This window comes from Nomascus leucogenys, chromosome 5, assembly GCF_006542625.1.
Source record: "Nomascus leucogenys isolate Asia chromosome 5, Asia_NLE_v1, whole genome shotgun sequence".
In the NCBI taxonomy this organism is placed as follows: domain Eukaryota; kingdom Metazoa; phylum Chordata; class Mammalia; order Primates; family Hylobatidae; genus Nomascus; species Nomascus leucogenys.
Window position 1 is genome coordinate 15,669,019 of NC_044385.1, and position 26,965 is coordinate 15,695,983.

The window sequence follows — 26,965 nt, forward strand, 5'->3', positions numbered from 1 at the left end:
ATAAAACTTTAGCATATTGATTTTATTTTCTTTGATATGAAAAAAGAAATTCTTGTTATCCAAAGATAGTAAGATTGTTGGGTCTACTTTCTGGACTTACTAACGTAGGGCATGCTGTCTCCTTTCCCTATCTCCTTTCTTCATCCTTTAAGCCAGCACTCTCCATTAGCACTTTCTACAGTGATCTGTGTCTGTACTGTTCAGAGCAGTAGCCACAAACCACATGTGGCTATCATGTACATGAACTGTAGTGCAACTTAGGAAACGAATTTTTCCTTTTAATTAATTTATATTTAATTGGCCACGTGTTGCTAATGGCTGCCATATTGGATAGATCAGCTAAACCATGATCTCCTTTTAGGAAAAAAAAGCTACTTACACTGTCTTCCTCTATGGTTAATGTGCAAAATCTTGCAAAAATCTTTCTCTATTAGTTATCTTACCATTTGCCTCCAGCCTCACTTTCTGTGGCCTTGTTTCCTGTATTTGCCCAGTATGTTTATAAAATAAAGATTTAAGAAACTAAGATTTCTCTGTAGAGTATCAGTCCCATGTTAAGACATTTCTTTTGCCTTGCCTGATTCTGCCTGGTTGAATCTATCTGCTTTTCCAGAGTTCCATGAAACACATGTACTACTATGAGTCTGAAGAAAATAAAAAATTAATTTATTAAAAATGAGTCTTGGAAATAACAAAAGACAAATCCTTTAGGCCTTAAAAGCTAAAGTACTGTATATGTAAAATTATTTTATAGTAAATTTTCCAGCATTTGTTAGAAATTTTTTCATACAGTAAGATTTCTGTCTTCCTTAGTAGAAATATAGGTTTTTAATTACTGATAACAATCAGTCTTTTATCTGCCTTTGTATCAAGTCTTTTATCTGTCCTAGCAGCCGATTACTATAGAATTGGACAAAAATGTTACCTTGCGCTTCCTTTGGGTTAAAAAATAACATTTCTTGCCTATTTTTAGTTTTGGTCTACTGTTAGGAAGAAATTTTTAAAGCTTTCAAGAGATCTGTTTAATAAAAATGGTAAAGTTGTCATGATATTTGGTATTTAGAAATATAATTTAGGAGGATAGAATTTTCTACAAAATATTGAACTGTTTTTCAGCTAAAACAAACAAAAACTACAATTTAAAAGTTCCAGCAGCTGTTATCTTTTTATCCAAGGACATGTTTTTCCTCTAAGGAGTCAGTTATCTGCCTTGGTCTACACATAATTAATTGTTTGTTTTTAATGCAAATTCTCTTATTGGAACTAGGCAAGATATTTATTTAAAGATTTTGCCCTTGCCTCCCAGGAGTCTCATTAATGTCATTCCCTAAACATACAGGGTTTTTTTTCCCCGATTAATCTGTAGTAACTGTCTTTTAACCTTAGCCAGAAGGATTAGAATTAGCTATTTGCCTAGTAGCAACGTTCCAAAATTGGCACACCCATCACCCACATTTCTGCAGGTCATGAAGGCTTTTAAGCCTAGCCTGTATCATTTAAAACTCTTTCAATTCAGTTTTCCAATTTTCTGTGAATCTGAATTTGTAAATTTTTAAATCCACATTTTTGTTAGTTTTGATTTGTTTTCTGCCTGCAACTGTCTGGGTGCCCTGATAAAAGTGCTTGGTGTTGTCAGACAACCTCTCATAACCATATACCACCCTTGCAATACCAGCCCTTTGCTTTAGACCACAAGTGTAAGTATGAAATGTCATTTTCAGTTTCACCCTTGCGCTCAGCATGTTTAGCCTTCTGCATTATTAGATTTGTTAAGGAACTGTAGAGGAGGGGCTAAGGGGAAATGGGTAGCACTTCACTCCTTTTAAAATTTAAAATACAAACCCTTTAAATCAAACATCCTTTAGTACTGTTAACCGTATAGCAACACATACCAGGATGTGCCTCAAGCTAAAGCTATACATTTGACTTGCAGCATGGAAAATTACCTCCAACTTTCTCAAAGTGACTCTTAGTGCTTGTGAGGGAGGAGAAATACTATTTAAATGGGCATGTATATGCATGTGTGTGTTTCTGTGTTTATGTGTGTATATATACATATACATTTTTACAGTCGTTTTTAACATAAACACTATGAAGCCTACAAAAATGGCCAAATTAAGGAATTATTAGATATTTTAGTCTCATAAATGTTGTGAAAAATGCTTCAGTTCATTTTGGCCATTTATCAACTCCCGTATTTTCCTACCAGAATATCACTGAGAAAATCATTTGACATGGGAGCCCAGCTGCTCCTGTGGTCAGCATGAGCGGCCTGTCATTTTATAGACAGTGTCTCTTGTCCTCAGGTCAAAAGGTGTTTGGTTTTGACTCAGAAGCTGCTGGATTAAATGCAGTCTTTAGTAGGAAAAGTATTTATTAATATGTTGAATCCAAAGCCACCTGTGTTTTGAAATCCCAGAAAAGTATTTATGTTCAATCTAAAGCCACCTGTGTTTTGAAGTCCCATTTGCCAACCTAAGGGAGGTGACAGTCTAGCTTGTCCCTCAGTGTGAAGGGAAGTCGGAGCCATTTTTAGTTTTCCTTGTGGAGTTGCAGGGAACACTGAGCAGGGAGAATCCCCCTTGAGGGACACTTATTAACTGATCTCATGCTGGGATTGGATCCTGGAGTGAATTCATATACATTGGGAATGAGTGGCAAGAAGCAGTTTGGGAATAGTACTCTTCAAATGGAAATGAGGTTTGAAAGGGGAACCAGGGTGTTTCTCAAGCAGACAGTCTCTGTGGCAAAGATGAAGAGTTGCTGAGGCCAGAAATGCTTAATTAAGATCTTTCTTGTTTTTGCAAGGGATAATTTACAGCCACTGGTATGGCCCTGGCCTCTGGCCTTCAAAGGTGACTGACAGTCTATCAGTGTCATTTGAAGGAAATCATATCAGCGTAAAAGGCGGATGTAAAGGAAGTCACAACTCATCAGAATTATGCATGAGTTGTTATATAATGTGAGTGAATTTAGTAAATATGTCCAATAAAAATGGAAATGAAATTCCTTGCTGCAGTGCTTCTGTTTTGTGTGATTTTTTTTCATACTTTGTTGACATACTATCCAAGGCATTTTTCTATATAATGCAACACAGTGGAAATTTTCTCATGTTATCATGAGTCTAAATTATTATTCTGTCATCATTCTATAAAAATTAAAACTTTATGTTCTCATCTCCTGTTTTGCTGTCTGTTGCCTGATCATTCAAATCCCTGAAGTATGCAGAGAGGAGAATATGGAAATAGAAGGAAAACTCAATTTTGTCAGTTTAACAGTTTCTATTTTTATATGTATGTCTACACACATACATATATAAAATAAATGGTGGGCTGAAGTCTGGACTCAAGCAAGCTTTCTTTTTTTTTTTTAATTTTTTTTCCGTGCTTTATCCCATTTATTATTCATTACAAAGCAGACTTTTTTTTCTTCCCAGCTTTTAGATTCAAGGGGTACATGTGCAGGTGTGTTAGGTGGGTAAATTATGTGTCATGGGGGTTTGGTGGACAGATAATTTTGTCACCCAGGCAGTCAGCATACTACCCAGCAGGCAGTTTTTCCATCCTCACCCTTCTGTCATCCTTCACCCTCAACAGGCCCCGGTGTCTATTGTTCCTTTCTTTGTGTCCATGTATACTCAATGTTTAACTCCCGCTTGTAAGCAAGAACATGACAGCATTTGGTTTTCTGTTCCCATGTTAATTTGCTTAGGATAATGGCCTCCAGCTCCACCCGTGTTGCTGCAAAGACATGGTTTCATTCTTTTTTATGGCTGTGTAGTATTCCACGGTGTATATGCACCACATTTTCTTTTTTTGTTGTTTTTTGTTTTTTTTGTTTGTTTGTTTTGAGATGGAGTCTCACTCTGTCACCCAGGCTGGAGTGCAGTGGCGCGATCTCCGCTCACTGCAAGCTCCAGCTCACTGCAAGCTCGCCTCCCGGGCTCACGCCATTCTCCTGCCTCAGCCTCCCACGTAGCTGGCACTACAGGCACCCGCCACCATGCCCGGCTAATTTTTTGTGTTTTTAGTAGAGATGGTGTTTCACCATGTTAGCCAGGATGGTCTCAATCTCCTGAACTCGTGATCCGCCCGCCTCGGCCTCCCAAAGTGCTGGGATTACAGGCGCGAGCCACTGCGCCCGGCCCCCCACATTTTCTTTATCCAGACCACTGTTGAACATGGACGTTGGTTCCATGTCTTTGTTGTTATAGTGCTGCGGTGAACATATGCGTGCATGTGTCTCAAGTGAGCTTTTTATATTCGAGTTCCAACTTATTTGTATGGATAATAAAAATTAGTTATGTCTAGTATTGTCTTATGGACCCTCCAGTATTGAATTTTGATGTGAAATGTGAAAACAATACAGAACAAAGGTAACCTAAAGTACAATCAGTATTCTGAGTCCTCTGGCCAGTTCCTCCAATATAACATTCAGATTGTTCTCTCACTCCCTAAAGTAAGAATATAGGATTATGGAATTTAAGGTAGATTGCCTTGCATTCACTCATTCATTCATTCATTCATTCACTCACTCACTCTTAACTAGCTTGTGCCAGGAACTGTGCTGAGCACTGGGGCTGTTAAAACGGATAGGACAGATGGAATCTGACTTTCAAGGACTCCTTTTAGTCTTTCTGGCTTTCTAAAATGCAGTAGTACTTATTCATATTTTGGCTATTGAAAAGTGATTTTTCTCAAACTATAGCAACAACTTACTACCTAATAATAAATGTCTCAGAGTAGTGTAGAAAATGCTGTCACCCTCTCCAAGTAATAATCTACACTTTAGTGCCCACGTGCTTTTTCATTTTGAATGTTGGGATATTACCATCACGGTAAGAGGAATGCAGAGGATGGCGGTAAAGCATGAGCATTGTGTTAGACCAGTAAGCATCTCATGCATGACAGGTTACACTGTGGCTACCATAGTGGACAGCCATTGGATATTCTCCCCTATAGAAATACATTCTTCAAAAATCAGGCATCAAATAGCTAGCTATTGAGAATCTTCTCTGTATAATTTTGAAGTATTACAGTGCAATGTTATTCCTGCTCTCAAGCTTTCTAAGAAACAAAGCAGTTGATTTTGACAAGAACGTGCTGAGCTTCTGTCCGGGGCTCTGCCAGGTACTGGGGATACAAAGATACCATCTGCCCCTGTGTCTGCTTCTGGTAAGGGAGGAAAAGGATGGAAGAAAGCTGATGAATTAGTAAGTGCCAGATAGCCTCACTTCCTATTTTCATATAACACCTTTTCAATTCCTGACCTTTATAAGAGGGCTTGGTCAAGTGTGATTATGGTTCAGATGTCTTTTTTTCTACCTGTTCTGGGTATCTCTCTATCTGTAAATTAAGGAATTTGTTGAAAAGCAAGTTACTATTTCATTTAGTGCCTATTTCATGTATGCCACTGCCCTAACCTTTACAGTAAGTTATACTATGTGATTATCTCCCTGTTGGAAGCCTTTGATTTTTTTATGTACCAGAAAGAGTTTGTGATTCAAGTGAATGAGCATCAATTACCCCTGTCACCTTGTTGGATAATTTGGAGTATTTTAGCTATTAGCAGGCTATTAGCATAACAGACATTAAAATGATTAAAATATCAGTGACTACTTTAATCCCTAGGGCTATAAAAGGATTCTTTTACAAAGTGCATAATATTAAAAAAAATTTAATTTGTTTTAGAGGATTGGCTTTTGTTTCCAAAGATTCTTTTAGCACCTGCTGAAAAATATGACATAGCGTAGGCTGCATTAACTATTCTTGGATGGTTTTCAAAAAAAAAAAAGCCCTGTGTTTTAGGAAGAGCCCTGAACTTAGAGTCAGAGGACCTGAGTTCCATTGTGAACCCTATCTCTCATTAGCTGTATCATCTTTCCAACCTCTCTAGCCCTTCTTCTGAAAAAATGGAGATTTTCTTTGTACCTCACAAATTTTCGTGAAAGTCAAATGATGTATGTGGAACACTATAAAGTGCTACACACGCTAAGGTGGTGGATTGGAATTAAAGAATAGCATTGCAGTACTTTGTAAGGCTTTTCCTTAGATTATTGGGTTCACTTAAAGGTTCTCTGTGATGTAGCCAAGTAAAGTAAAACCAATAGGGAATTTCAGAGTCCACTAAATGCAAGTTCCACTCATGGGATTAGATGAAGCTGTGGCTGCACAGTCTATGGTACCTGGTCCAACTAACTAACTGCCCTCTCTCTTTTTGATAAGAATATACATTCTTCCCTTTGAACTTTCTCGGTTCTCTAGGTTTTTTGGTTTTGTTTTGCTACTCATCATTCCCTTAGGACTCTTCCCCTTTCTTAGTTTCAAAGTAGCGTAATACAAAGTCATGTGTCCTACTTTCATGTAAGATGAAAAGAATAAAATAATGGGATAATGATATATTGTTCTACAGATGAATGTAGATGAAGGGAATTTTACAGCCCTAAAGATTTTTTCAATTTGAAAGTTAAACTTTAAAATTCCAGAACTCTATAAACATCTGTTATCTAGAACGTTCATAAAATTGTATGTGCCTTTTGCAGTTTAATGTTGGCTTCCCCCTTTTTGTGGAAACAGAAGTAATAATGTCTACTTGTAATGAACTTCTTTCTTTTGAAGCTGTCACTTGAGGAAGTTTACATATTTTATGTAACTTAATCTTGATGCACCCTCTGCTGTTACTATTCTGTTTTCAAGAGGAGGATCTAAGAGGTTGTCACATTTCTAAGCTACACATAGTCATGTCTGGGTTTTGAGCCTAGAGCCCAAACTCTCTCTTTAATGGAGATAATTTGGTGTCTAGGGTTCCTGTTGGGAACAAATGGAAAAAACCGTATGGCTTGACTAGACTCAAACAGTGATGGTCTTGATGGTCAGCCTGCAGAGTTTGAAGACATGATTTAGAACCAAGTCCATAGCCTGGCCAGCAGGGATTCTACCTTTCAGTGTCCAAATTATTGATGGTAAATGGAAGGTTCTTCCGAGAAACTCAAGGTGTCGTTGGAAAGGAATGGGCCTGGGTGGGTGGATGCCATCTTGGGGGCCTTCCTGGGTGCCTCTGAAGTTGTGGGGCACATACACTACAGTACTTGGCAGTGACCATGGTGTCTGTTAACTGTGAGCAAGATTGGACACCCCCTCTTTGCTGATCATGTTCAGGAAGCCAGGAAGTGGTGGCAGCTGTAACCAAGAAGTCTTCTAGTAGAAAACTTAGCTTTAGGCATCAGGAAGCGGGGAGAAAGCCCATGAGTATGAATATGAATAAGTTAATGAGTGTCCCTTTTACAGGATTAAGCCATCTCAGGAAGTCCACGATGGTGAGTTCAGAAGGACAAGTAGTACTGTTTTTAGAATACAGGAGCAAAATAAAAGATCCTCTGAGGATGCCATCTAATGGAATTACTTGTTATTCTTACAGTTTGATAATGCCACATTTTTAACTAACTAACACATTTTCAATGACCTTCTTGGTCTACAGAATGTTTTGCCTTCCAGCGTATGTTTTTGAGAGAGAAGAGAGAATAGACTCAAAAAAGTTAGTGGCTAGACAAGAAATGTGAAAAATTGCACTTATTTTTAACCCAGAGCTGAGTTTGTATTGATCCCTACGTAGCATGGTAATTAGGAGCATAAGTTGATGATGTGTACATTTGTTATGGAGCCAAGAGGAAATCAATATGCATACATAAAAGTGATCCCACAGCCTTATCTTGAGGTTTTTTAGTATCTCCTGTTGGCAAGCAAACTGTAAGGAATGTGCCAGAAGCTAGAAACGCAATTTCCATCCATTGACTTGATTTGGTATGTCAAGAGGAAGCCAAGCATGTGTATCAATGAGGTCTGAATTTTTCTACTGTAGCAGGAAAGCAAAAGTCTTTAAAAATGTTGTAGTTACACACCGGTTGAGCAGCTTGTTTTCTTAGAAATGTCTTTTTGTGCTAGGTTTTTGGGCATTTGGTCTGTTCGGGTTTCAGTTAGCCTTTATTTAACTCATCGAAATGTTTGCCATGTGCCCCATCCACAGCAGCCCCAAGTTTGACACTCCAGATGAGCTGGGGTGTCTTGCCTGGTGTCCTGTGCTAAAAACCCCCAAGTGGGAGAGAGGATGCGTGCCAAGGGGGACGCAGATCCATTTCTGATGGGCACTGCAGCATGAGGACCTCTCCAGGCTCATTTGTCATTCTTCTTTTATGCCTTTTCCCATTTCCCTAAACATTGATTGAATTTTTTGTATGCATCCTTTAAGGAATTTCTCATATATATGGAACGGGACTGAGTTTGACTAGGTTTGATGATCGCTTATATCAGTAGTACTAATTTGGCACCTTAGTCATAGAAGTAAACAAAGCAAAATCTAGTTCACAAGAGTGGTTGCTGTAAAAGTGTCACATAATAACAAAATTAGTTTGATTTTAAAATAAAACCATTCTTTTGAGAAGAGCTAATTTTTATTAGGGCAAAAGAATGCCAGTTCTTAGTATTTTAAAAGACCTTTCCTATATGACTTTCTGCACAAGGTTGGAGATAAAATAATTCCACCCAGATTCTCTCTTCAACTTAATGGATTGCACAGATTTTTGCCAGCACTCTCTCAAAATATGAGTCATGATTATGCATTTATATTACATGTTTCTTTCCAAGCCGCAAGCTAAATTATAGTGTCTTATAAAGACTACAGTCTATGGGCGTGAATTAAGTAGGCCACACTACTCAGCCATCTGTCTTCTCTTTCTTCTTTCCTCTTAAAAACCATACCAAACAAACTTGAAGGCCAAACAAGCACTGGAAATGCAAAGTTGCCTTTTGGTTCACAAGATTCGAGGTTCACGTTCCTTTCATTCAATGTATAACTCTAGGATCTTTAACTTCAATGGTAGTCAGTTACAGTTCCTCATGTGCACTACTCAGGCAGCTGGAACCTGTGAGACACCAAAGCCTGGTGTTCACCTGAACATCCATTGATGCTTAGAGCATCGATTTGAGTGGAAGACAAGAGTAGGTTTTCCAATGTTTTATTATCTACTGTCATATCTTACCTTTGATTTCTGATTAGGTCTTTGGCTGGGGATGAATCAGTAGCCCTAGGGATATGGTATCTTAATAAATGGAAAACACTTGGAAGCAATATAAATCCATGAACAAAACTTTTAGAGCCTTGGCATTTTATAAGAAAATAATGCAACCCAATGTAATTTGCATTTACTCAGTTTAACCAATAATGTAACTGTTAAGCTCAGTAAATCCAGAGTAACTTAAACTAAATAAGAGAGGTGAATTTTACTTTCAGGAAGGGAAACAGAGTTAAAATAAAGGATAAGAACTAACGTTTACTGATGCACAGAGAAATCACTACCTCATATTCTATAAACAGGTGTTAAGATTTCTTTAGGAGGGATGTATTCAGTCCACTCTTCTCTATTAACACTACCATCAATTTGGTTTCCCAAGCCAAAAGTTAGGATGTTGTTTTTTATTTTTTTCTCTTTCTCTGTCCCAAGCTCCAAGTACTATGGATTTGACAAGTTAGAAATCACTTTCACCCAGAATTTACAAGGATTTCCTTTGTTATATTTTGTACCTTCTAGTATTGTTGTTGAGAAGAATGGAATTATTCCACGCCCAGGTCCTTAGACACTTAGGCTACCACCCACCCCGTCCCCAGAACCGTAGGCTTACTTCCTTAACCCAGGAGTCTGAATTCCTCAATGATGTGTTTTCATGTGGACCATTTTTTATTCATTGGGCTCGGTACTCTCTGGACCTTTTAATCCACTTTTACATATCTTTTAGTTGTAGAAATGTTCATATACTAATAATTTTTCCCCCTTTTTTTTCTCTCTTCTCTTTTGTGATAGCTCTGTCTGGTAGTTGCTGGACTTTTTAGATTGAACTTCAGTTTTCTTATGTTGTTTTTTTTTTTGTTTTTTTTTTTTTTGAGACGGAGTCTCGCTCTTTCACCCAGGCCGGACTGCAGTGGCGCTATCTCGGCTCACTGCAAGCTCCGCCTCTTGGGTTCACGCCATTCTCCTGCCTCAGCCTCCCGAGTAGCTGGGACCACAGACGCCTGCCACCACACCCGGCCAATTTTTTGTATTTTTAGTAGAGACACGGTTTCACCGTGTTAGCCAGGATGGTCTCCATCTCTTGACCTCGTGATCTGCCCGCCTCAGCCTCCCAAAGTGCTGGGATTACAGGCGTGAGCCACCGTGCCTGGCCAGTTTTCTTAAGTTTTTCTCTCTCATAACTGTTTGAGAGAATTTCTCAGTTTACCTTCCAACTGTCTTACTGGATTTTTTAATGTTGATTTTAACTCTCATAAGTTCCTCCTCTTCTTCAGCGATCTGGTTGCTCCATGAGCTTCACTGCAGAGTGATTGGATGGTTTACATCTGCTTGTCTTTTCTCTAGAGAACCATCTTCTTTGATCTCTGTGGGGTGGTGAGCATTCTGAGGCCAAGTTGGGAGGAAGGAGAAGTGACCCTGGGTCTCATCTCTGCCTTAGGCTTGTCATTTTCATCCCTGTTCTCCTCTGCACCTCATGCCCTTGACTGCATCTTTTCTGTTCTCTAAAAACCACTGCTGTTGCCCCTCAGTGGTAGGGGATAGGCTACTGCCTGACTAGGCCAGGCGCTGTGTGGACCTCAGGGCCCAGGGCCGAACTCCTGTTCCTCCTATCTAAGTAACTTCTGTGCCTAAATCTCCCTTTTCACTTGGCCTTCTGCAGTGCTTGGTGCTTCCCATCCCTGCACCATTTTGGGGTTCTGCAAGGACAGTGGTCTTCCTTCCTACTGATTTTTCCCTCTGCACACCTTCCTCTACTCTGCTAAACCATAACCTTTCTTCCATTCACCTCCAGCTTTACATACTGTGTATTAGAGTTTCAGGGATCTCCAAATTCAGTTGGCAGTTGAGGTTGTTTCTGTTTCTTGTTCTCCTTGTTCTGTTGTGATGATTTTCAGAAAAGGCTTAAACTTTTACTATACCACGCTGACGGTGGAGTTCTGCTTTTTAACAGAGTGATCCCTTGTTCTAATAGATTTCTCAAAGGGCAAATATTAGGAAGTGTTGTTGTTGTTGTTGTTGTTGTTGTTTTATGTTGACTCTGGAATGTCTAGGGAGAGGCACTGGCTTGGGATGCTGACTGCTTTGCCATCATGGTAAATTGAATTCTAAAGTTGAGACTTATCTAGTCTTCCCATGTCCTTGCTGAACTGCACCAATTAGCTTTGCAGGCTGACTTTGGTCAAGTTAACAGTATGCCTTGCACTGTGCAATTGGTGGGAACCTTAGTCATAGCTGACTTAAATCATATTTTAGGCTAAAGAGTCTTAAGTCCCTGACTAATCACTTGAGCACATGGGAAAGCTGTCTAGTCTGTGACCTTTTAGGGAGCTGTGATGCCAGTTTAAGAGAGTAACTATGGTAACTAAAAGCCACACCTGACTTTCACATGATGGACACTCAGGTTTTCCCTGAATTGTGACAGCTTTTACTAACTGTGCTTTTCACTTCTCTCAGACTCAATAAAAAAGTGATTCATAACTCTGATTCCTGATTATATTAATATAACTATAGTTTAAAATATCTGTTCAGGTTATATAAATGAAGTATTTTTAATCTATTAAAGCTTATTTATCACCCATGTTTAATGCTTTTGATTCCACATATGCATATTAATTAAAGATATGATCAGTTCTGTCCTAGAAGTTTGCTAATTACCTGGAAAGACAGAATTCATATATGAAATGCCTAACAGCAATATCCATCAACTAGCCAGAGCCAAAACCATGAATATTGGATCATACTGATCCATCCTGGTTGTAAATAGACAAGGCCCCCATAGCCAAGAATGGGGCTATTGCATGCACTTGCATGGCTTGTGTCAGAAAGGTGCCTTCCTGCAGTCGTGAGGGACCACTGAAGTTCAGCCATTCTCTGCACAGGGGCCTCTGTCTGTCAGGGCATCTGTGCAGAGCACACACCTTTTTTAAATTGTACCATGGCTTGCCATCCTTTGCACTGTGCAGCACAGTCAGCAAATCTTATGGAGAAGGCAAGATTTAAGTTGAGATTTGGGTCAGACTGGGAGATACGATTGCCAGGAGGTGGGACTGGAGCAGATCAGCCAGCTGGGGGTAGATAGACAACATGCAGAAAGCTGTGGCAGGCCGGGTTCCTCTGCAGGGGGCTGTCCAATAGAAAGATTTTATCTGGATTTTCCAGTAGCCGTATTAAAAGAAGTAAAAAGAAACAGGTGAAATTATTTTTAGTAATGTATTTTAACCTTATATCTCCAAAATACTATCATCTCTTAAGCGATTATTAATGAGATAGTTTACATTATTTTTTGTATTATGTCTTTGAAATTTGGAGTACATTTCACACTCACAGCATATCTCAAATCAGATGCTAAGTTTTATCCTGAGTACTTGCTGTTTATATTTCGTAAAATGTAAAGTTGAAAACATAGATTCACATACCCAAGTTATTCTAAACACTTAAAAAATGAATCAGAGTATCAGTTTTTAAAGTTAATGAAAATGAAATCACTGTGTTCCTCCAAACACAAGCCCATTTCAGGTGCTCAGAGGACTCTGAGTGGCTCTGTGAGCCACCTCTGGCGTCTGCTCTATGGGCCATGTGCCTATGGAGGGACTGGGGGCAAGCCAGTGCTAGGCACGTGGTGTGCCTGAAAGGCATTAAGGAGACATTGAAGTTTTCAGGAAGATAAATCTCATACAAAGCTTGTAATAAGGAGGAACTACAGACAGAGAAAGATAGAGAAACCTTAGAATCCACCAACTCCCATATGTTGAACACAGACATGGCCTAGTTCTTTTGGTCACTAAGACTGGTTATGCTGTATTTAACCAAAGACTTTCTTGAAGAATAAAGTATCAGACAAAAGGAAGCTTTTCTCTTTCCATTTAGTAAGATTTTTTCTACAACTTTATTGAGGTGTAGTTGATGCATAATGAACTGCATGTATACAAAGCATACATTTTGATGAGTTTGGGCCCATGTGTGAAATAGTCACCACAAACAAGATAATGGATATTTCCATCATTCCTAAAAGTGACGAACATTTGCTTAGCGGTTCTTATTTCCACCCTCCCTGGGAGTGGATGTGAGGACCAGAGGCCCAGTCTTGGTCCTGCTGAGTAACTGTGAACAAGGTGTTTATTGTCTCTGGACTTTAGATTTCTAATTACCGGAGATAGTACTTGTTATCTCCAGAAATATATTTAAAATATTTAACCTACAAGTCCTGGAGGCCTCTGCTGTGCCAGGTGTTAATTTTTTTTAGCTGTGTATTGGGGGTCTTGGGACAGCAGCTCCTTACACACTGGTAGTTGGAACATTTTAATAACCATACAGCTGTATTAGCAGGTACCAGCATAGATGATGTGTGTGGCTGCACAGCAGCCAGGAAAAAAGCCACAAACAGCCTTTCTCGTTTCTAGACGCAGTCATTGCTGGCAGAAGAGGAATTGAATAGTGTGGGAATGTGGTTTTATTATAGGTGAGATGCTCCTAAGGGTGGATCGCTCTGCATCATTGACTTGGAGCCGGGAGAGGCACACACCATGTGATGTGTGTTGATGGGCCCAGCTGTGAGTAAGCCATGCTGACGGCTCGGCTGCGAGCTTCCCTTCTCACCATTTCTTCTTGGCCCAACAGAGGGTGTTCAGAGCTCTGCCGGATCCCCATGGTGGAATATAAACTCGACAGCGAGGGCACCCCCTGTGAGTATAAAACCCCCTTCAGGAGGAACACCACGTGGCACCGGGTGCCCACTCCTGCCCTGCAGCCCCTCTCTAGAGCTTCCCCCATCCCCGGCACGCCCGACCGGCTGCCGTGCCAACAGCTGCTCCAGCAGGCCCAGGCCGCCATTCCTCGAAGCACCTCCTTCGACCGGAAGCTGCCCGATGGCACGAGGTAATGCTGGTTCCTTTCCTCAAGGGCGGCCCTTGGAAATCACTGGGGTGAGAACTTGACATTGTAGGGAGGGTTTTGCTTAATCACTTCTGAGTTAGCTTGTTCACAACAAGTTGGCAAGCAGGGTAGCAAGGCAGGCCCCAGACACAGTGGTGCCTGGGGTCGCGCACTCTCCTGGCCCTGAGATGGTGCTGGTAAAATGCAGGTTCTGCCCACCAGGGTCACAGCTTTTCCTCTTTCCAGTATCCTTCCTCCTTGTCCACTGGCTCACTTCACCAAGATGGGAAAGTTACCCCAGAAACTATTCTGCTGGAGCCTCTAGAAAAGGTGAACAGGTTTGAGCATAAATAAAACTGAACAATCAGTGCTTAACTATCATCATAATGTGAGTAATACTTTAAGAGGTTCCAAGCTCATTAGGACTTCCTCTTTGCTTTTCTCCTTTTAAGCAAAGTGAGTTGAGTTTAAAATTATTTTTTCAAAGAAGAATGCATACATTTGTTTAAAAGTTAAATCTAGTACCATTGGAAGCTGGTGAGGGTTTTCAGATGCCTAATTTGCATAGATCATTTTAACAAAACAAAATAATAAATTTCTTATTGTTGTTAATTCCTACTCCTTTTATTCTAACTTTTATGTAACATGTAGGCACGGTAATGCCACGAGTTTTCTCAATTATGACGTGTCAGGCTCTGGTCACAGACTAGGAGCCAGGCTGGAATCACGGCTCTAACTTACTTGATGTACTATAACCATGGGCCTGGTACTCATCCTCTCTAAACCTCCAGTTTCCTCATCTGACAAACCACATCAGGAAATTTTGAGGACTGAGTGAGTCAATATATGTAAGATGCTTAGAACTGGGCCTGGCACTTAGTAAGCTTATATAAATATTAACCAGAATTAATTGATAAGCTTATATAAATATTAACCAGAATTAATTGATAAAACTTGTGGTCATCCTCTCCCTTCTCCAATTTTCATTCTTTCCAGAGTGAATGCAGGAGAGGTGTTAATTTAATTTAACATTCAATCATCTTGGCTCTGGGTCTCCTAACTCAAAAGTCTGCTAAGTTTATAACTTTCCCATATTCAAAGAAATGTACATAGATAGCCCTGGTAGAAGGGGCAACATGTAGAAGGAAGGGGGTCTGCAGAACCTCCCTTATTTAAGTAAATTTAAATAATCATAATTTAAGTAAATTGTATTAGATTAAAATTTACTTAAAGTAAAATTATGTAATTCTAATTTAAGTAAATTATAGGAAAAAACCAGAAGTATTCTAGTAGCAAAAGGGAATCTTGGCAAGCACATCTTCATCAAGTGAGTTTTCATGAGTATTTTTCATTTTTGCATGTCTGAAAAAAAGATAAATAGGATTACATTCAAGAGATGTGTGAAAATAAATGGTTTTGCCAAATTTAGGTTTTTCTTTTTGCATAAGTTTTAAGTATAGAACTAAAACGTGACTTGTTTTAAATTTCACATAATAAGAATTAGTAATGTTTTCATAATTCTGTATTCTCAGAAATTTTATTGCTGTTCTTCTGTATTTCTCTGGGAGGGAATCATTATCTGTGCTTTAAATCTTTAGACAGTGAAGGCTTGTCCTGTCATACCTCTTTCCTAGGACAAATTGCCAATCATAAACCACTGATATCCCCAGGCATCACCGATTCTTAGTTTATTTTTCCATGATTTATTCTGTTTCACATGGCAATATGTTTTTCTTCCTTTTCTTTGTCATTCTCAAAGTATATTTATTTGTGAAACAAAACAGGCCCAGTCAAGGGGCTTGGCAGATAGTTCAGTGCCCTGTTAATGACTCTACTCAACCTTTCAGAAGCTCGCCCAGCAACCAGTCATCCTCCAGCGACCCTGGACCCGGCGGGAGTGGACCCTGGAGACCACAAGTGGGCTACGACGGGTACCGTTCATTTTTATCTTAGTTATCCACTGGGAGGAACCTGTTTCTGTGACTCATTCAAAAGCATTTACTGTGTGCCTGCTGTACCCGGGGCCATTTGAGGAATATAACAATGCCAGGCATGCTTTTAACAAGTGACTTGTCCAGGTTGGAAAGCTCCTTATTTCTATATAGGTAACGCTCACTTGTCTATGTTCTCAGCCTGTTTTTTCCTTTTTGATGAGGAAACGTTTACAGAACATGAAAATTAAGGATGTGAGGGCTTAGTTGCCTCCTGACTTAAATTGCTGATGAGGAAACACCGCTCAAAATCAGAGAAGTGGGTTTAGCATCTGGCTTTTTTGCTTCCTGTCTGAGAAGCACTGGGAGGTTGCCCCAGCACACCTAGCTGAGAGCTGCCCTTTGTAGTATCCACGCAGTCCCCAGGAGCCAGCAGCTCAGGCAGAGCCTGAGGACTTCTGTGAACAAAGACACCGAGTTGACCAATCCCACCACCTCTGGCAAGAGAAGAGGGAGTGTGGCGCCAGGATGCGCTCCTGAGGAGTGGTCTGCCGGGGCCTATGTGACTTGGTGCTGCTTTGGGTTGGAGTTAGGAGCTGGTCACACTGATTGAGAGGAGAGAATGTCCGGTCAGTGGGAAGGACTCCACTCTGAGGAGCAATTTATATCACTGCTCCCGCAGGTGCACGGGGAAATTTCTCTCCATATGTAGTCTGAGTTATATGTGTTCCTTCCCTTAGATGATAGACGGAGTTCTTAAAAGTTGTATGTCAAGCAACTTTCTAAATTACATTGCATTTTAAGAGAAGAGAGGATTTTTTGATGTTGGCTTTTTTGGTTTTCTTTTTTGTATAAACAGTAAAAGCTTTTCTGGCTTTTTCTGTAAACCAAGGTCTTCAACCAGAATTCTGTAAATAAGGATCACCTTGTAATGTGAATAAGTTTTCTTCTACTTATTTCTTTCATATTTAGGGTTTTCATAAAACAAAGTCTACTTGGATGTAGTCTAGAGTTAATCTTTTTTTTCCTTTTTTTTTTTTTGATTTTTGTTTTTCTTTTGAGATGGAGTCTCGATCTGTCGCCCAGGCTGGAGTACAATGGCATGATCTTGGCTCACTGCAACCTCCGCCTCCCGGGTTCAAGCAATTCTCCTGCCTCAGCCTCCTGAGTAGCTGGGATTACAGGCGTGCGCCACCACGCCTGGCTAATTTTTGTATTTTTAGTAGAGAGGAGGTTTCACCATGTTGGCCAGGTTGGTCTCCAACTCCTGACCTAGTGATCTGCTCGCCTTGGCCTCCCAAAGTGCTGGGATTACAGGCAGGAGCCACTGCGCCCGGCCCTTTTTTTTCTTTAGAAAAATTTAATATAAAGATATGTCAGTGCCATGTATTCTAAGCATAATGTAAAAATGCAACCTCCTCCTTAGCTTGCAGGTACATTGTCTGATCCTGGACAGTCCTTCAACCTCCTGGTTGCAGCAGCCCTTCTTTATCTGTAAATGGCTGTCATCCAGCTGCTTTTTCTGACCCTCCGGTTAAACCAGATCCCACAGTTTCAGATGCTTTTAGCTTCTCTGGTGGGGCTGAGCTGACAATTTGCATTTTTATTTGCCAAAAAACCAGCTCCTGGATAGGGCTTTCCCTCACATAGCCTACTTGGAAGCCAGCACTCCTGTGTGCCTGCTGGCAGGTGGCACGGTTGAGAAAGGACAGGCTCAGCTCTGTGTTCTTTTCAGGTGCCAGTCCCCTCTACTGCTCGAACACCAGGGCTCAGGCCCTTTGGAATGTGACGGAGCCAGGGAGAGGGAAGACACCATGGAAGCAAGCAGGCACCCTGGTAATAAGGAACTCCTGGAAATTGACCTCCCTTGCTCTGCCTTTCCCCCTCCCTGCCCCCTCCTCTCCCATCACTTCATTTTATTCATTCACTCATTCAACCTATGTGCATCAAGTTGAGGTGATGAGCTGGGTCTCCACATGCAGGAGGGGGTGTGGTCATGGTTGGTTGTGGTTGTGGCACCTGCAGAAAGTGAACACTTTATGGTGGTGGTTCTGTCTATTTTTGTGGCATATCCATTGGTAAGACCAGAAAGTCCTAGAACCACAAGCCTGTTCGTGTTTACCAAACCACTTGTCTGACTCCTGGTTTTCTTTACTCTTTTGGTAATACTGGAAATTGGAAATTCAACTCCTCTCTTTTTGTGTGACAGAAACCAAATGGCATGGCCCACCTTCCAAAGTCCTGGGTCCCTATAAAGAAAGAGCTCTGCAGAAAGATGGAAGTTGCAAAGATTCCCCCAATAAGCTTTCTCACGTAAGTCCGTTGTTCATAAGCCCTTCACTGGCCTAGCCAGGACTGATCTGTCTCGGCACACAGTGGTACAGCCTGCTTCCTGGGGATGCTCAAGAGCACATTACCTCACAGGGCTCTTAGAGGTGAGGTTAAAAAGGGAAACTATCTTCCTGATTTATAAAGGACCTCAAAGAAAGGTTGCACAGCAAATTAGTGGCAAAGCCAAAGTTATATCCTCAGCCTTTTGATCCTCAATATCCAGTGCAGTAGTTACTAAATCATGTTCCCATTTGTAATCTATTAACCACTTATCGATTTAGTGGCACAAAACAGAAGCAGAAACCGCTAATCAGTGTGTGTGGTCAGAGGAACTCTGCCCATAGGTAGCCATTTACTGTACAGTCACAGATGATTTAATCACCACGGCCGCAGCCACCCATTACACATGTCAGGGTAGAGCAGCGCCCACGTGATAGTTCTCAGTCCTTTGCATGTGTTGCCATGTTTACCCCTTGAAGAAACCCTGGGAGGTGAGCCTCAAGGGAGACTGTAGCCCAATGAAGCAAAACTTCCACTGAAATGCAGAAACAAGAATTGTTGGTTATTACAAATAAAGCCAACATTTTAAAGTGGCTTATTTTTGAAAATGTTCAGGTGAAGGTAATTTATAAGGTCCTGAATTAAGCTATGTCTTTCTTCTTTCTTAATGTGTCATCAGCCAGCTTTGCAGTTGTCCCTTAGCAAACACATGTGACATTTCTTCCCTCAGCTGTGACTGCGACCTTGTCTTGAGTCAGCCTCACCGTATCTATTTAAATCCACCTTTACAATGTTCTCATATTGGTTTCAGCAAAGGGATACATGGTGTGGGCGTAGTTTTGAGAATATCGGTGTATGATGAAAAGGTCAAGGTGATTTGCTTAAGGATCTGATAGGCTGGAATAAAAAAAAGATAAGGCCAAACCGCTTTAAAATCTACCGGGGCCTGGCTCGTTCTTATGATTCCAAAGCCCTTTGCTGATGCTTCAGATCTTGTTGCTTTTCCCAGACTGAAGAGAGGCCGTGTCTGTATGAGTACATTGTACAGACAGGGACATTTCTTCTGTTCTATTTGCTTTTTGTCTTCCAGAGACCCCCCACCCCAACCAAAAGCATTGACTCTTTTTCAGACCTATTTACTCTCAAGAGATTCCCATTTCTTAAAGGCTTGGGACGCAATTTGACTGGGGCTGTCACAGAGAGATTCTTCGTGTTTACCGTGTACTTTGCAGCAGCCAAGTGCTTCTGCATATATTATCTCATTAGCTTCACACAAGAATCATGTAAGCTTGCTATTACAAGCACAGAGAGGGTTAAGTGATTAATCAGAAAGTTCTACCTTTGTGACTGGAACCTGAGCCTTCTCCCCCAAACTCAAGGCTGGCACTATAATTTGTCATAGAAGCATTTTCTTAGTAAGTGGTCTTTCTCTTCCTTGTGTTGATTTTCCATGTTCCTTCCCAGTTTATATCACCTTTGTTTATTATTTTCTTTGCTAGTGACACTGTGGCCATACTTTTGTGCTTCATGCACCAATAATTAAATAAAGACTTAAAGATACCCATTTAACTTAGATAAATTATGGGAAGAAGTGTGAATTAGAGACTTCTGCACAAAACCAGGTTGCTTTTGAAAAAGGAAATCCTGTCATTGCCCACATTGAAGAGTGAGTAGAAAGGGCTCGGGTGCGATCCCATGGCTTGTAGCCACCTGAGTTCAAGATTCACTTGAAGACTCTCTGTTCCTCTCTCTTCTCAAGATTGGGGATAAAAGTTGCTCCAGTCACTCCAGCAGCAACACGCTCTCCAGCAACACGTCCAGCAACAGTGACGACAAGCACTTTGGGTCTGGCGACCTGATGGATCCCGAGTTACTGGGGCTGACCTACATCAAAGGGGCCTCCACCGACAGTGGCATCGACACAGCCCCGTGCATGCCTGCCACCATCCTTGGCCCTGTGCACCTGGCAGGCAGCAGGTCCCTGATCCACAGCCGGGCCGAGCAGTGGGCTGACGCTGCGGACGTCTCTGGGCCTGACGACGAGCCCGCCAAGTTATACTCTGTGCATGGCTACGCGTCCGCCATCTCCGCCGGCAGTGCTGCGGAAGGCAGCATGGGCGATCTCAGTGAGATATCCTCTCATTCCAGGTAAGCCCCACAGCACTGCAGAGTAGTACCTGCTGGTGCCACCTGGGCCCTGCCTGCTGGGATAGGGCAGAAGCCTGAACTGTAAGCAGTAGGGGCATCAGGTAGGTTGGTGTTATTTTTCCTAGCTGTCTGACATCAGAGGAAGGGCTTGTTCTATAATATGAAAATGTGAAAGTTTGCATGTTACTAATAAGTCCCTTGTTTGTGTTTTTTTTTTTTCCTAGTAAGTTTGAGTGAAAAGTCAATAGAGATATTAATTGCTCTAGTCAGGACACTTATGTCTGTCTCCTAATTCAACCTGTTGTCCCTACATGTTTTGGAGAAGAGGTGGCACTCACTAATCTTCAGACCATAGTAGTAGGAAGCCATGAGGGCAGCATGTGCGTGGAGCACGTGTAGCTCCCTGCCGTGAGGACATGCACACACTTCCTCCCTGTTCCTACGGCCCCGACAGCAGGGGAGGCCTGAGATCATGAGTATAACAATGAAAGTGTGTTCAGCTCTGCAGCTGGGGTTCATTTGGTAAAGACTAGCTAAGTGTAAAGGAATTGTGTTCTAAGTACTCTAAGTGTAGATGTTTAATATCTCCTTATGAGTAGTTTTAAACTCCTGTTTGACATACTTCTCTGCAGTGGTTTTAAAATACCTAATTTGCGATTTCTGCCTTCACTTTCGAAGACTAGGCAAAGGACAAAGAAATGCATTTCTTCACTTTGGCCGTGGACAGAATTTAACTATTTATAGCAACTACCACTGTCATTTTTCTGCTTGCTTCCAAGGCCTTCCCTGATTCAGTTCCAAGTTACTCTCTGACTCCTGCCCACAATGCTGGAGGGCAGAGTCTAAATGCTGGAGGGCAGAGTCAGATGAACTAAGAATGGGAATATTTCTTGCAGGTACCTAGTGCTGTGAGGGAGCATTTCTCCAAATGATGGTGCTCAAGGCAGACCTGTAGCGGTCACGGTGAAAGGCTTTTTATGTTCCTTAGGCTCCCCTTCAGAGTCCCCCCTCACCCCACCACTGAGTGTCATTCAGGGACCTTTACATTACAAGTTAAAGAAACTCCATGCCGATTGGTTCACGCAACCAGGGTCATATTGGGGCTCATGTAACCAACAAGTCCAGCACTTTCAGGGTTCTGCTTGACCCAGCAGCTCAAAATGATAACTGTGCAGGACCAGGTTGCCTCCATCTTCCCACTCCACATGACCATTTCCCAAAATGTCAGCATTCTTCTCTTGGCTGAAAACAGCTGTGCCACCTGCAGACCTCCCACAGTCACGCTCGTCTGTCCCCAGGTAGAAAGTAGTTTTTTTCTAGTTTCTGCAGAAGAAACAGGTTTCTGCCTTCTCCAAAGCCAACCCCCCGCCCCCACACCACCCCCGTATCTCCTCACATGTTCTTAGTTCTAATCATGTGGTTAGGGGGTAGCATCGTCTAGGGCAGTCAGGGCCCTCAGCCTGGGCTGGGGGTCAGTCCCTGTCACCAAGCCGTGCAGCCAAGGAATGGCAAATACAGCCACTGCCCCAGAAGAGAAGCAGGGCATTATTTGACCTGGAGAAGGGGGAGTGGATGCCAGAGAGTGGAAATCATGCATGTCCACCATGCAGAGGGAGCTTAGGATATGAAGATTATTTTCAAAATAGACATTCCTACTACTTTTTTACCAGTTCTATTTAATAATTTGACTTAAAATAGGTTTAGTACTAATAACTAATATAATAATTAAGGATTATCAGTGAATTTGGTTATCTGAATTTTTCCTGGCTTAATTTCAGGAATAGTGGTCATACTGTAGAGACCATCTTGGGATTGCAGAACCTGCTAACATCTAGTTCAAAGTTTAGGTGATTTGTAAAAGAGCTGATTTCATGACACCTTTTTGGACAGATGTCATTGGCATCACAAATAGAGTTTTGTATTATTATTATGAAGTAAAATTTCTATGGAGACTGCCTTCAGAGTACATTCATTTGTTGATATTTGGTAGGGGTATTTACCGGTATTTGAAATGGATTTTCATGACTACCTTAACCATTCGCAAATGTAATGGGCTAGACTATTAGAAAGTATATGACAGTGCTAGATTGGATTTCTGATTGATTTTACTTTCTTCCGCCACTCTAAATTGGATGTGGCCCAGCTGTTGTATAAGTGATAGATGCTGAGTGAGTGGAATCTTTTACCACTTGACTGCCCTTTTCTTGTAATTCTTCGTTGATGGTGGCTTTGAAGCCACATTTCAACTTGCATCCTAGGCTTTTGCTCAGCGTGGAATTCAGTCATTGAATGAAATCTTTTTAACACTTCGTCTTGCCTGCCCCCCGACCTGCACAGGAGGCGAGGAAGAGGGATGGGATTTATAGCATTTGCCTTGTTTTCTGTGTGTTGAGTGAAAGGCAGGTGACTCATTAGAGGACGAGGGACCAACCTATCAAGCCACACAAAGATTCTGCAAACTCTGAAATGCCAACCCCAGCTGGGGCATGGGCGGCCATGAGGAAGGCTCCCTTAGCCCTGTACTTTCCTCTCCTGTCCCAGTTCAGGCAGCCTTGCAGTCCCCTCAAGCCGAGGCCTACTGCTGGAGGGCTTGGGTTGTGACTGGGAGTAGCCCAGGTAACAGAAGAGCAGAATAAACTTTCAGGAACTGACATGGGTGACCATCCTGCCTAAACCCACACTTCTGCCTCCAAGTGCTCCGTGCCCCTGACCCGCGTGTTATTTTCTTCATAGCACCCACCTCTAAATAAAATTGTTTGTGTTTACTGCATATTCCTTCCCACGGGAAGGCCACTTATCGCTACCTTCCCCTCACTGGAGCATTCGTGTTTTGAGCTGATAGGGTCATGGCCTATCTTGTTCACTTGTATCCACAACACTTAATACAGTTCTGTGCACATGGCAGGCATCTGAATATTTTTTGAATGAAGAAAGGAACTAGGAATAATGCTTGATAAATGCTTATTGATGGAGTTAATAAACCAGTGCCTGGGTAACCTAGGGAAGTAGGAGGAATGTGGGATCCACCATTCCCAGTTCACAGTGTCAGGAGTCCCAATCAGTATATGGTGTACTCTTAATTCTTTAACTCTGGGTTTTCACCACCGACACCATAGCAAGCCTCCTCTAGCCCCAAGCACACACACACACACATTCCTTGGCAGCCACCCGGGAGTTAAATAAGTACAGAATTGTGTATATGGCACGATTCCAAGATTGTACTAAGGAGGCAAAGGGAGGACTTACAGCTCTTTAAGACAAGTTACACTCTTGTGAGGAAGAAGATAGGGGAACAGGAATCATCTATTAAGCAGAACAAGCATATATCTAGCCTGCTTTCTCCTGCTGCTCAGTTCTTTTAATTTAGCAAACACATTTTTTTTTTCTTTCTTCGAGGGCAGGGCATTTAGATAGGAGCTCAGAATACCAAGCAGTATTTATGCTAGCCTAACTAAGGCTTTGCAAAATGAAATAAATCAACTGCAGAAACAAACCCCATGTTCTGGATTCTCCTGTAAATGGCACACACGATGTTGGGCTGTTTATCATTATTCATGCCACCATACCATTCTCCGGGTACAAATGACTGGGCGTTGGCAGTATAACTCTGAAAGAAGAGCATTAGTCCAAAAGGAAAGGATTCATGAAAAGTTTGTGGGCAACATTCTAGAATGTTATCAGCGTCAGAGAACACTTCTGTAATGATACGACTGCCACTAAACAAGGAATTGTGCCATATTGCTCATCAAATGGATTCTGTACATTTATTCTTCAAGTTAACTTTAAAATATCTTACAGTTGGGATAAAAGACATTTTTAATGAAATCTAATTTTTAGAAAATGTTATAAAACAAATGGAAAAATACATAGAGTTTGTGATCACGCTATCATTACCTATACATTTTCAAATCTATACACTTTGGTCATTTTAAGGGGGAAAGGTGAGTAACCTACACATGTGCAGCGTATTAACTAGACCATGACTTTGAGTGCCCCAGCCTTTAACACCAAACATCTCGGGGATCATCTGAGGCTTTAAAATACATGAGACACACGGGTAGTGGAAGGCAGTGCACAGTCCTTCATCAGGTTCTTAATGGGGAAACTAAGGCCATAAGCCTTATTGGGACACTTGGGAAACTAGCATGTGGACTGTCTGTTAGGTAACAGTATTGCATTAATGCCTGATGTCCTGTACGTGATCATCACTTGGTTAACTACTGGGGGGATGTCCTTATTCTTGGGAAATAAATGCTGAAATGTAGGAGTATGATGTGTTTACGCTTGCAGCTAATTCTCAGATGGTTGAGAGAGGAATTAGTAGATCTAGAAAAAGAGTATGTGGATGTTTATTCTACTATCCTTTCCCTTTTCTGTAGCTCTGAAATTTTTCAAAATACACTTGGGAAAATAACATACAGGGCTTCAGAGCTCATTGTTTAGACGCACGGCTTTCATGTTAGGGCTCCCTAACTGGCGTGCACCCCGGTGAATGGGAAGAGTCCGTTAGCTCCTATTCCTAACTGGCGTGCACCCCAGTGAATGGGAGGAGTCCATTAGCTCCTATTCCTAACTGGCGTGCACCCCAGTGAATGGGAGGAGTCCATTAGCTCCTATTCTCCATGCCTGTTGATTGCTTGTCTTACTCCTCAGGTCACCTTGGTCATGTTGCTTTACTGTTCTCCCGACCTGGTGTTCCATGTGTGTGGATGTCATTGGAGAGGCAGTGCAGCATCTTCCCGAGACCCACAGTTAGCGCCCAGAGAGAGGGAGCCACCAGTCATACTCAAGGGCACCAGACCAGCCACCAGCAACTAAGTTTCTTCATAGGAGTAGATGAGGCGCTTTGTTTGTTTGTTGGTTAATTTTACTTAATACCACAGTGTTTTCCAAAACGCAGAGACCCTGAAAATGGGTCCGTTTATTTTGTTTCTTTATTTCCTCTTGAACCTCTACAAAAAGTTCATTTTAATATCATTCTTATTTTTAAACTTTATTCGTCTTTTATGATACTTGCTTTATACATGTATCAGAAAAGGGCTGTGCTCACCTGGGGTTTCAGAATAGGATTATATGTACAGCATACTGGAGGAGCTTGCTACTGCAGGAACCCTGTGTTAAACTCTTTCAATAGAAAGGACTCCTACTCGTGAATAATCCTTTCCTGGGTCACTTTCTATAACTACATTTATATAATGCTTACCCTATGCTACGCACTGTTCTAAGTGCTTCACTAATATTAACTCAGATTATCTTCAGAGAAACCTTCAGAGGTAGATACTGTTATTATCCTCAATTTACAGATAAGAAAACTGAGGTTAAGAAATTTGCCCAGGGTCTGGCAGTGGTAAGGGACAGAGCTGATGTTGAGACCCAGAATCCTCGCATTGCACTCACGTGTCAAGTTTGCTGAAAGTGAAGCCCACCTGCCTTTCTGAATGCTGAGATTAGACCTATAATTTAAACTCTTAAAATTTTTCATATTTATAAAGTAACTTTTATTCATTTTTCATAAAACATATTGTTGATCTTTCTAATTTAAGAAAAAGATATTTCTGGTGGTGATTAACTGTCCACTTAATTTCTCAGTCAGCCGGGGGTGGGTAGTCCTTCTGGCCTTAGCTTAATTACTAACCTTGAAAATTTTTATTGTTTTTAGGGCCTCTGTCTGTTTCAGTATTGTTGCTGTTGTATCATATGATAATGCAGCAAACACCCCTGTAACTATCACCAGGTTAAGGACTAGAACATTGCTGTGTCTGGAAGCTCTCTGCATCCTACCCAATTACAACCCCTTCTCTTCTCCCTTGAGGTAGCCACTAACCTGGCTTTTGTGATAATCATCCCCTCATTTTCTTTACATTTTCCTGAATGACATGTTGTTTAGTTTTACCTGTTTATGAACTTTATTAAGAAACTGGCTCATGATCATTGTATTCTTTGTGACTTGCTTCTTCTCTACATTGTTCATGAGATTGCCCAAGTCATCTGTAGCCTCAGTCCATTCATTTGTAGAGTATTCCATGTATTCATTCATAGTTATTAATCGAATATCCTTCTACTATTGATGATTTGGGTTGCTTCCATTGGGGAGTTCTTAAAATCTGCTTCTAATCGACATTGTTCCACGTTGACAGTTGCACGTGCAGCAGGGGTTTACTGTGTGTGTGCCCTTGGAGTGGGATTGCTGTATCATAAGCTCTGCCGGTGCACACACCTTCATAGGTAATGCTCAAACTGTTTCATGCACTTTTTACTCCCACCAGCAGTAGGAAGGTACCCACTGCCCCAGTTCTTACTAACACTGGATCACTGGGTATTGTCAGGCATTCCCATTTTTGCCTATCTGGTGAGTATGTAATGCTATTCCATTATGGTTTGCATTGGCATTTCCCTGGAGACAACTGAGTTTGAGCACTTCTCCGATAAACATATTCACCATTTGAGTTTGTTCTCTTTTGAAGCATCAGTTTAGGAATGTTGCCCATTTTTCTATCAGACTTCCCCGGCCATGTTTTTAACATCCTTCCTGCCACAGGCATACAACTTGCACCTGAATAACCTTAGCCTATGTAAAATGAGGCTTCCTAGCAAACTCCATGGTAGAAAGAAGGCTCCATCT

General features: G+C 41.4%; 1 protein-coding gene across 5 annotated transcripts in view; it reads left to right on the forward strand.

Moving 5' to 3' along the window:
• Window positions 1–26,965, forward strand: part of SIPA1L2 (signal induced proliferation associated 1 like 2) — a 238,632-nt gene that overhangs the window by 175,981 nt on the left and 35,686 nt on the right. For 4 of the 5 annotated variants that reach the window (XM_012506652.2, XM_030812675.1, XM_030812671.1 and 1 more), the window contains 5 exons: window positions 13,679–13,936; window positions 15,781–15,864; window positions 17,600–17,700; window positions 18,074–18,177; window positions 19,955–20,343. In XM_012506652.2, the coding sequence (XP_012362106.2) occupies window positions 13,679–13,936; window positions 15,781–15,864; window positions 17,600–17,700; window positions 18,074–18,177; window positions 19,955–20,343 (936 nt within the window). The remainder of the gene's footprint in view (window positions 1–13,678; window positions 13,937–15,780; window positions 15,865–17,599; window positions 17,701–18,073; window positions 18,178–19,954; window positions 20,344–26,965) is intronic. The other variant, XM_030812673.1, reaches the window with a different exon arrangement.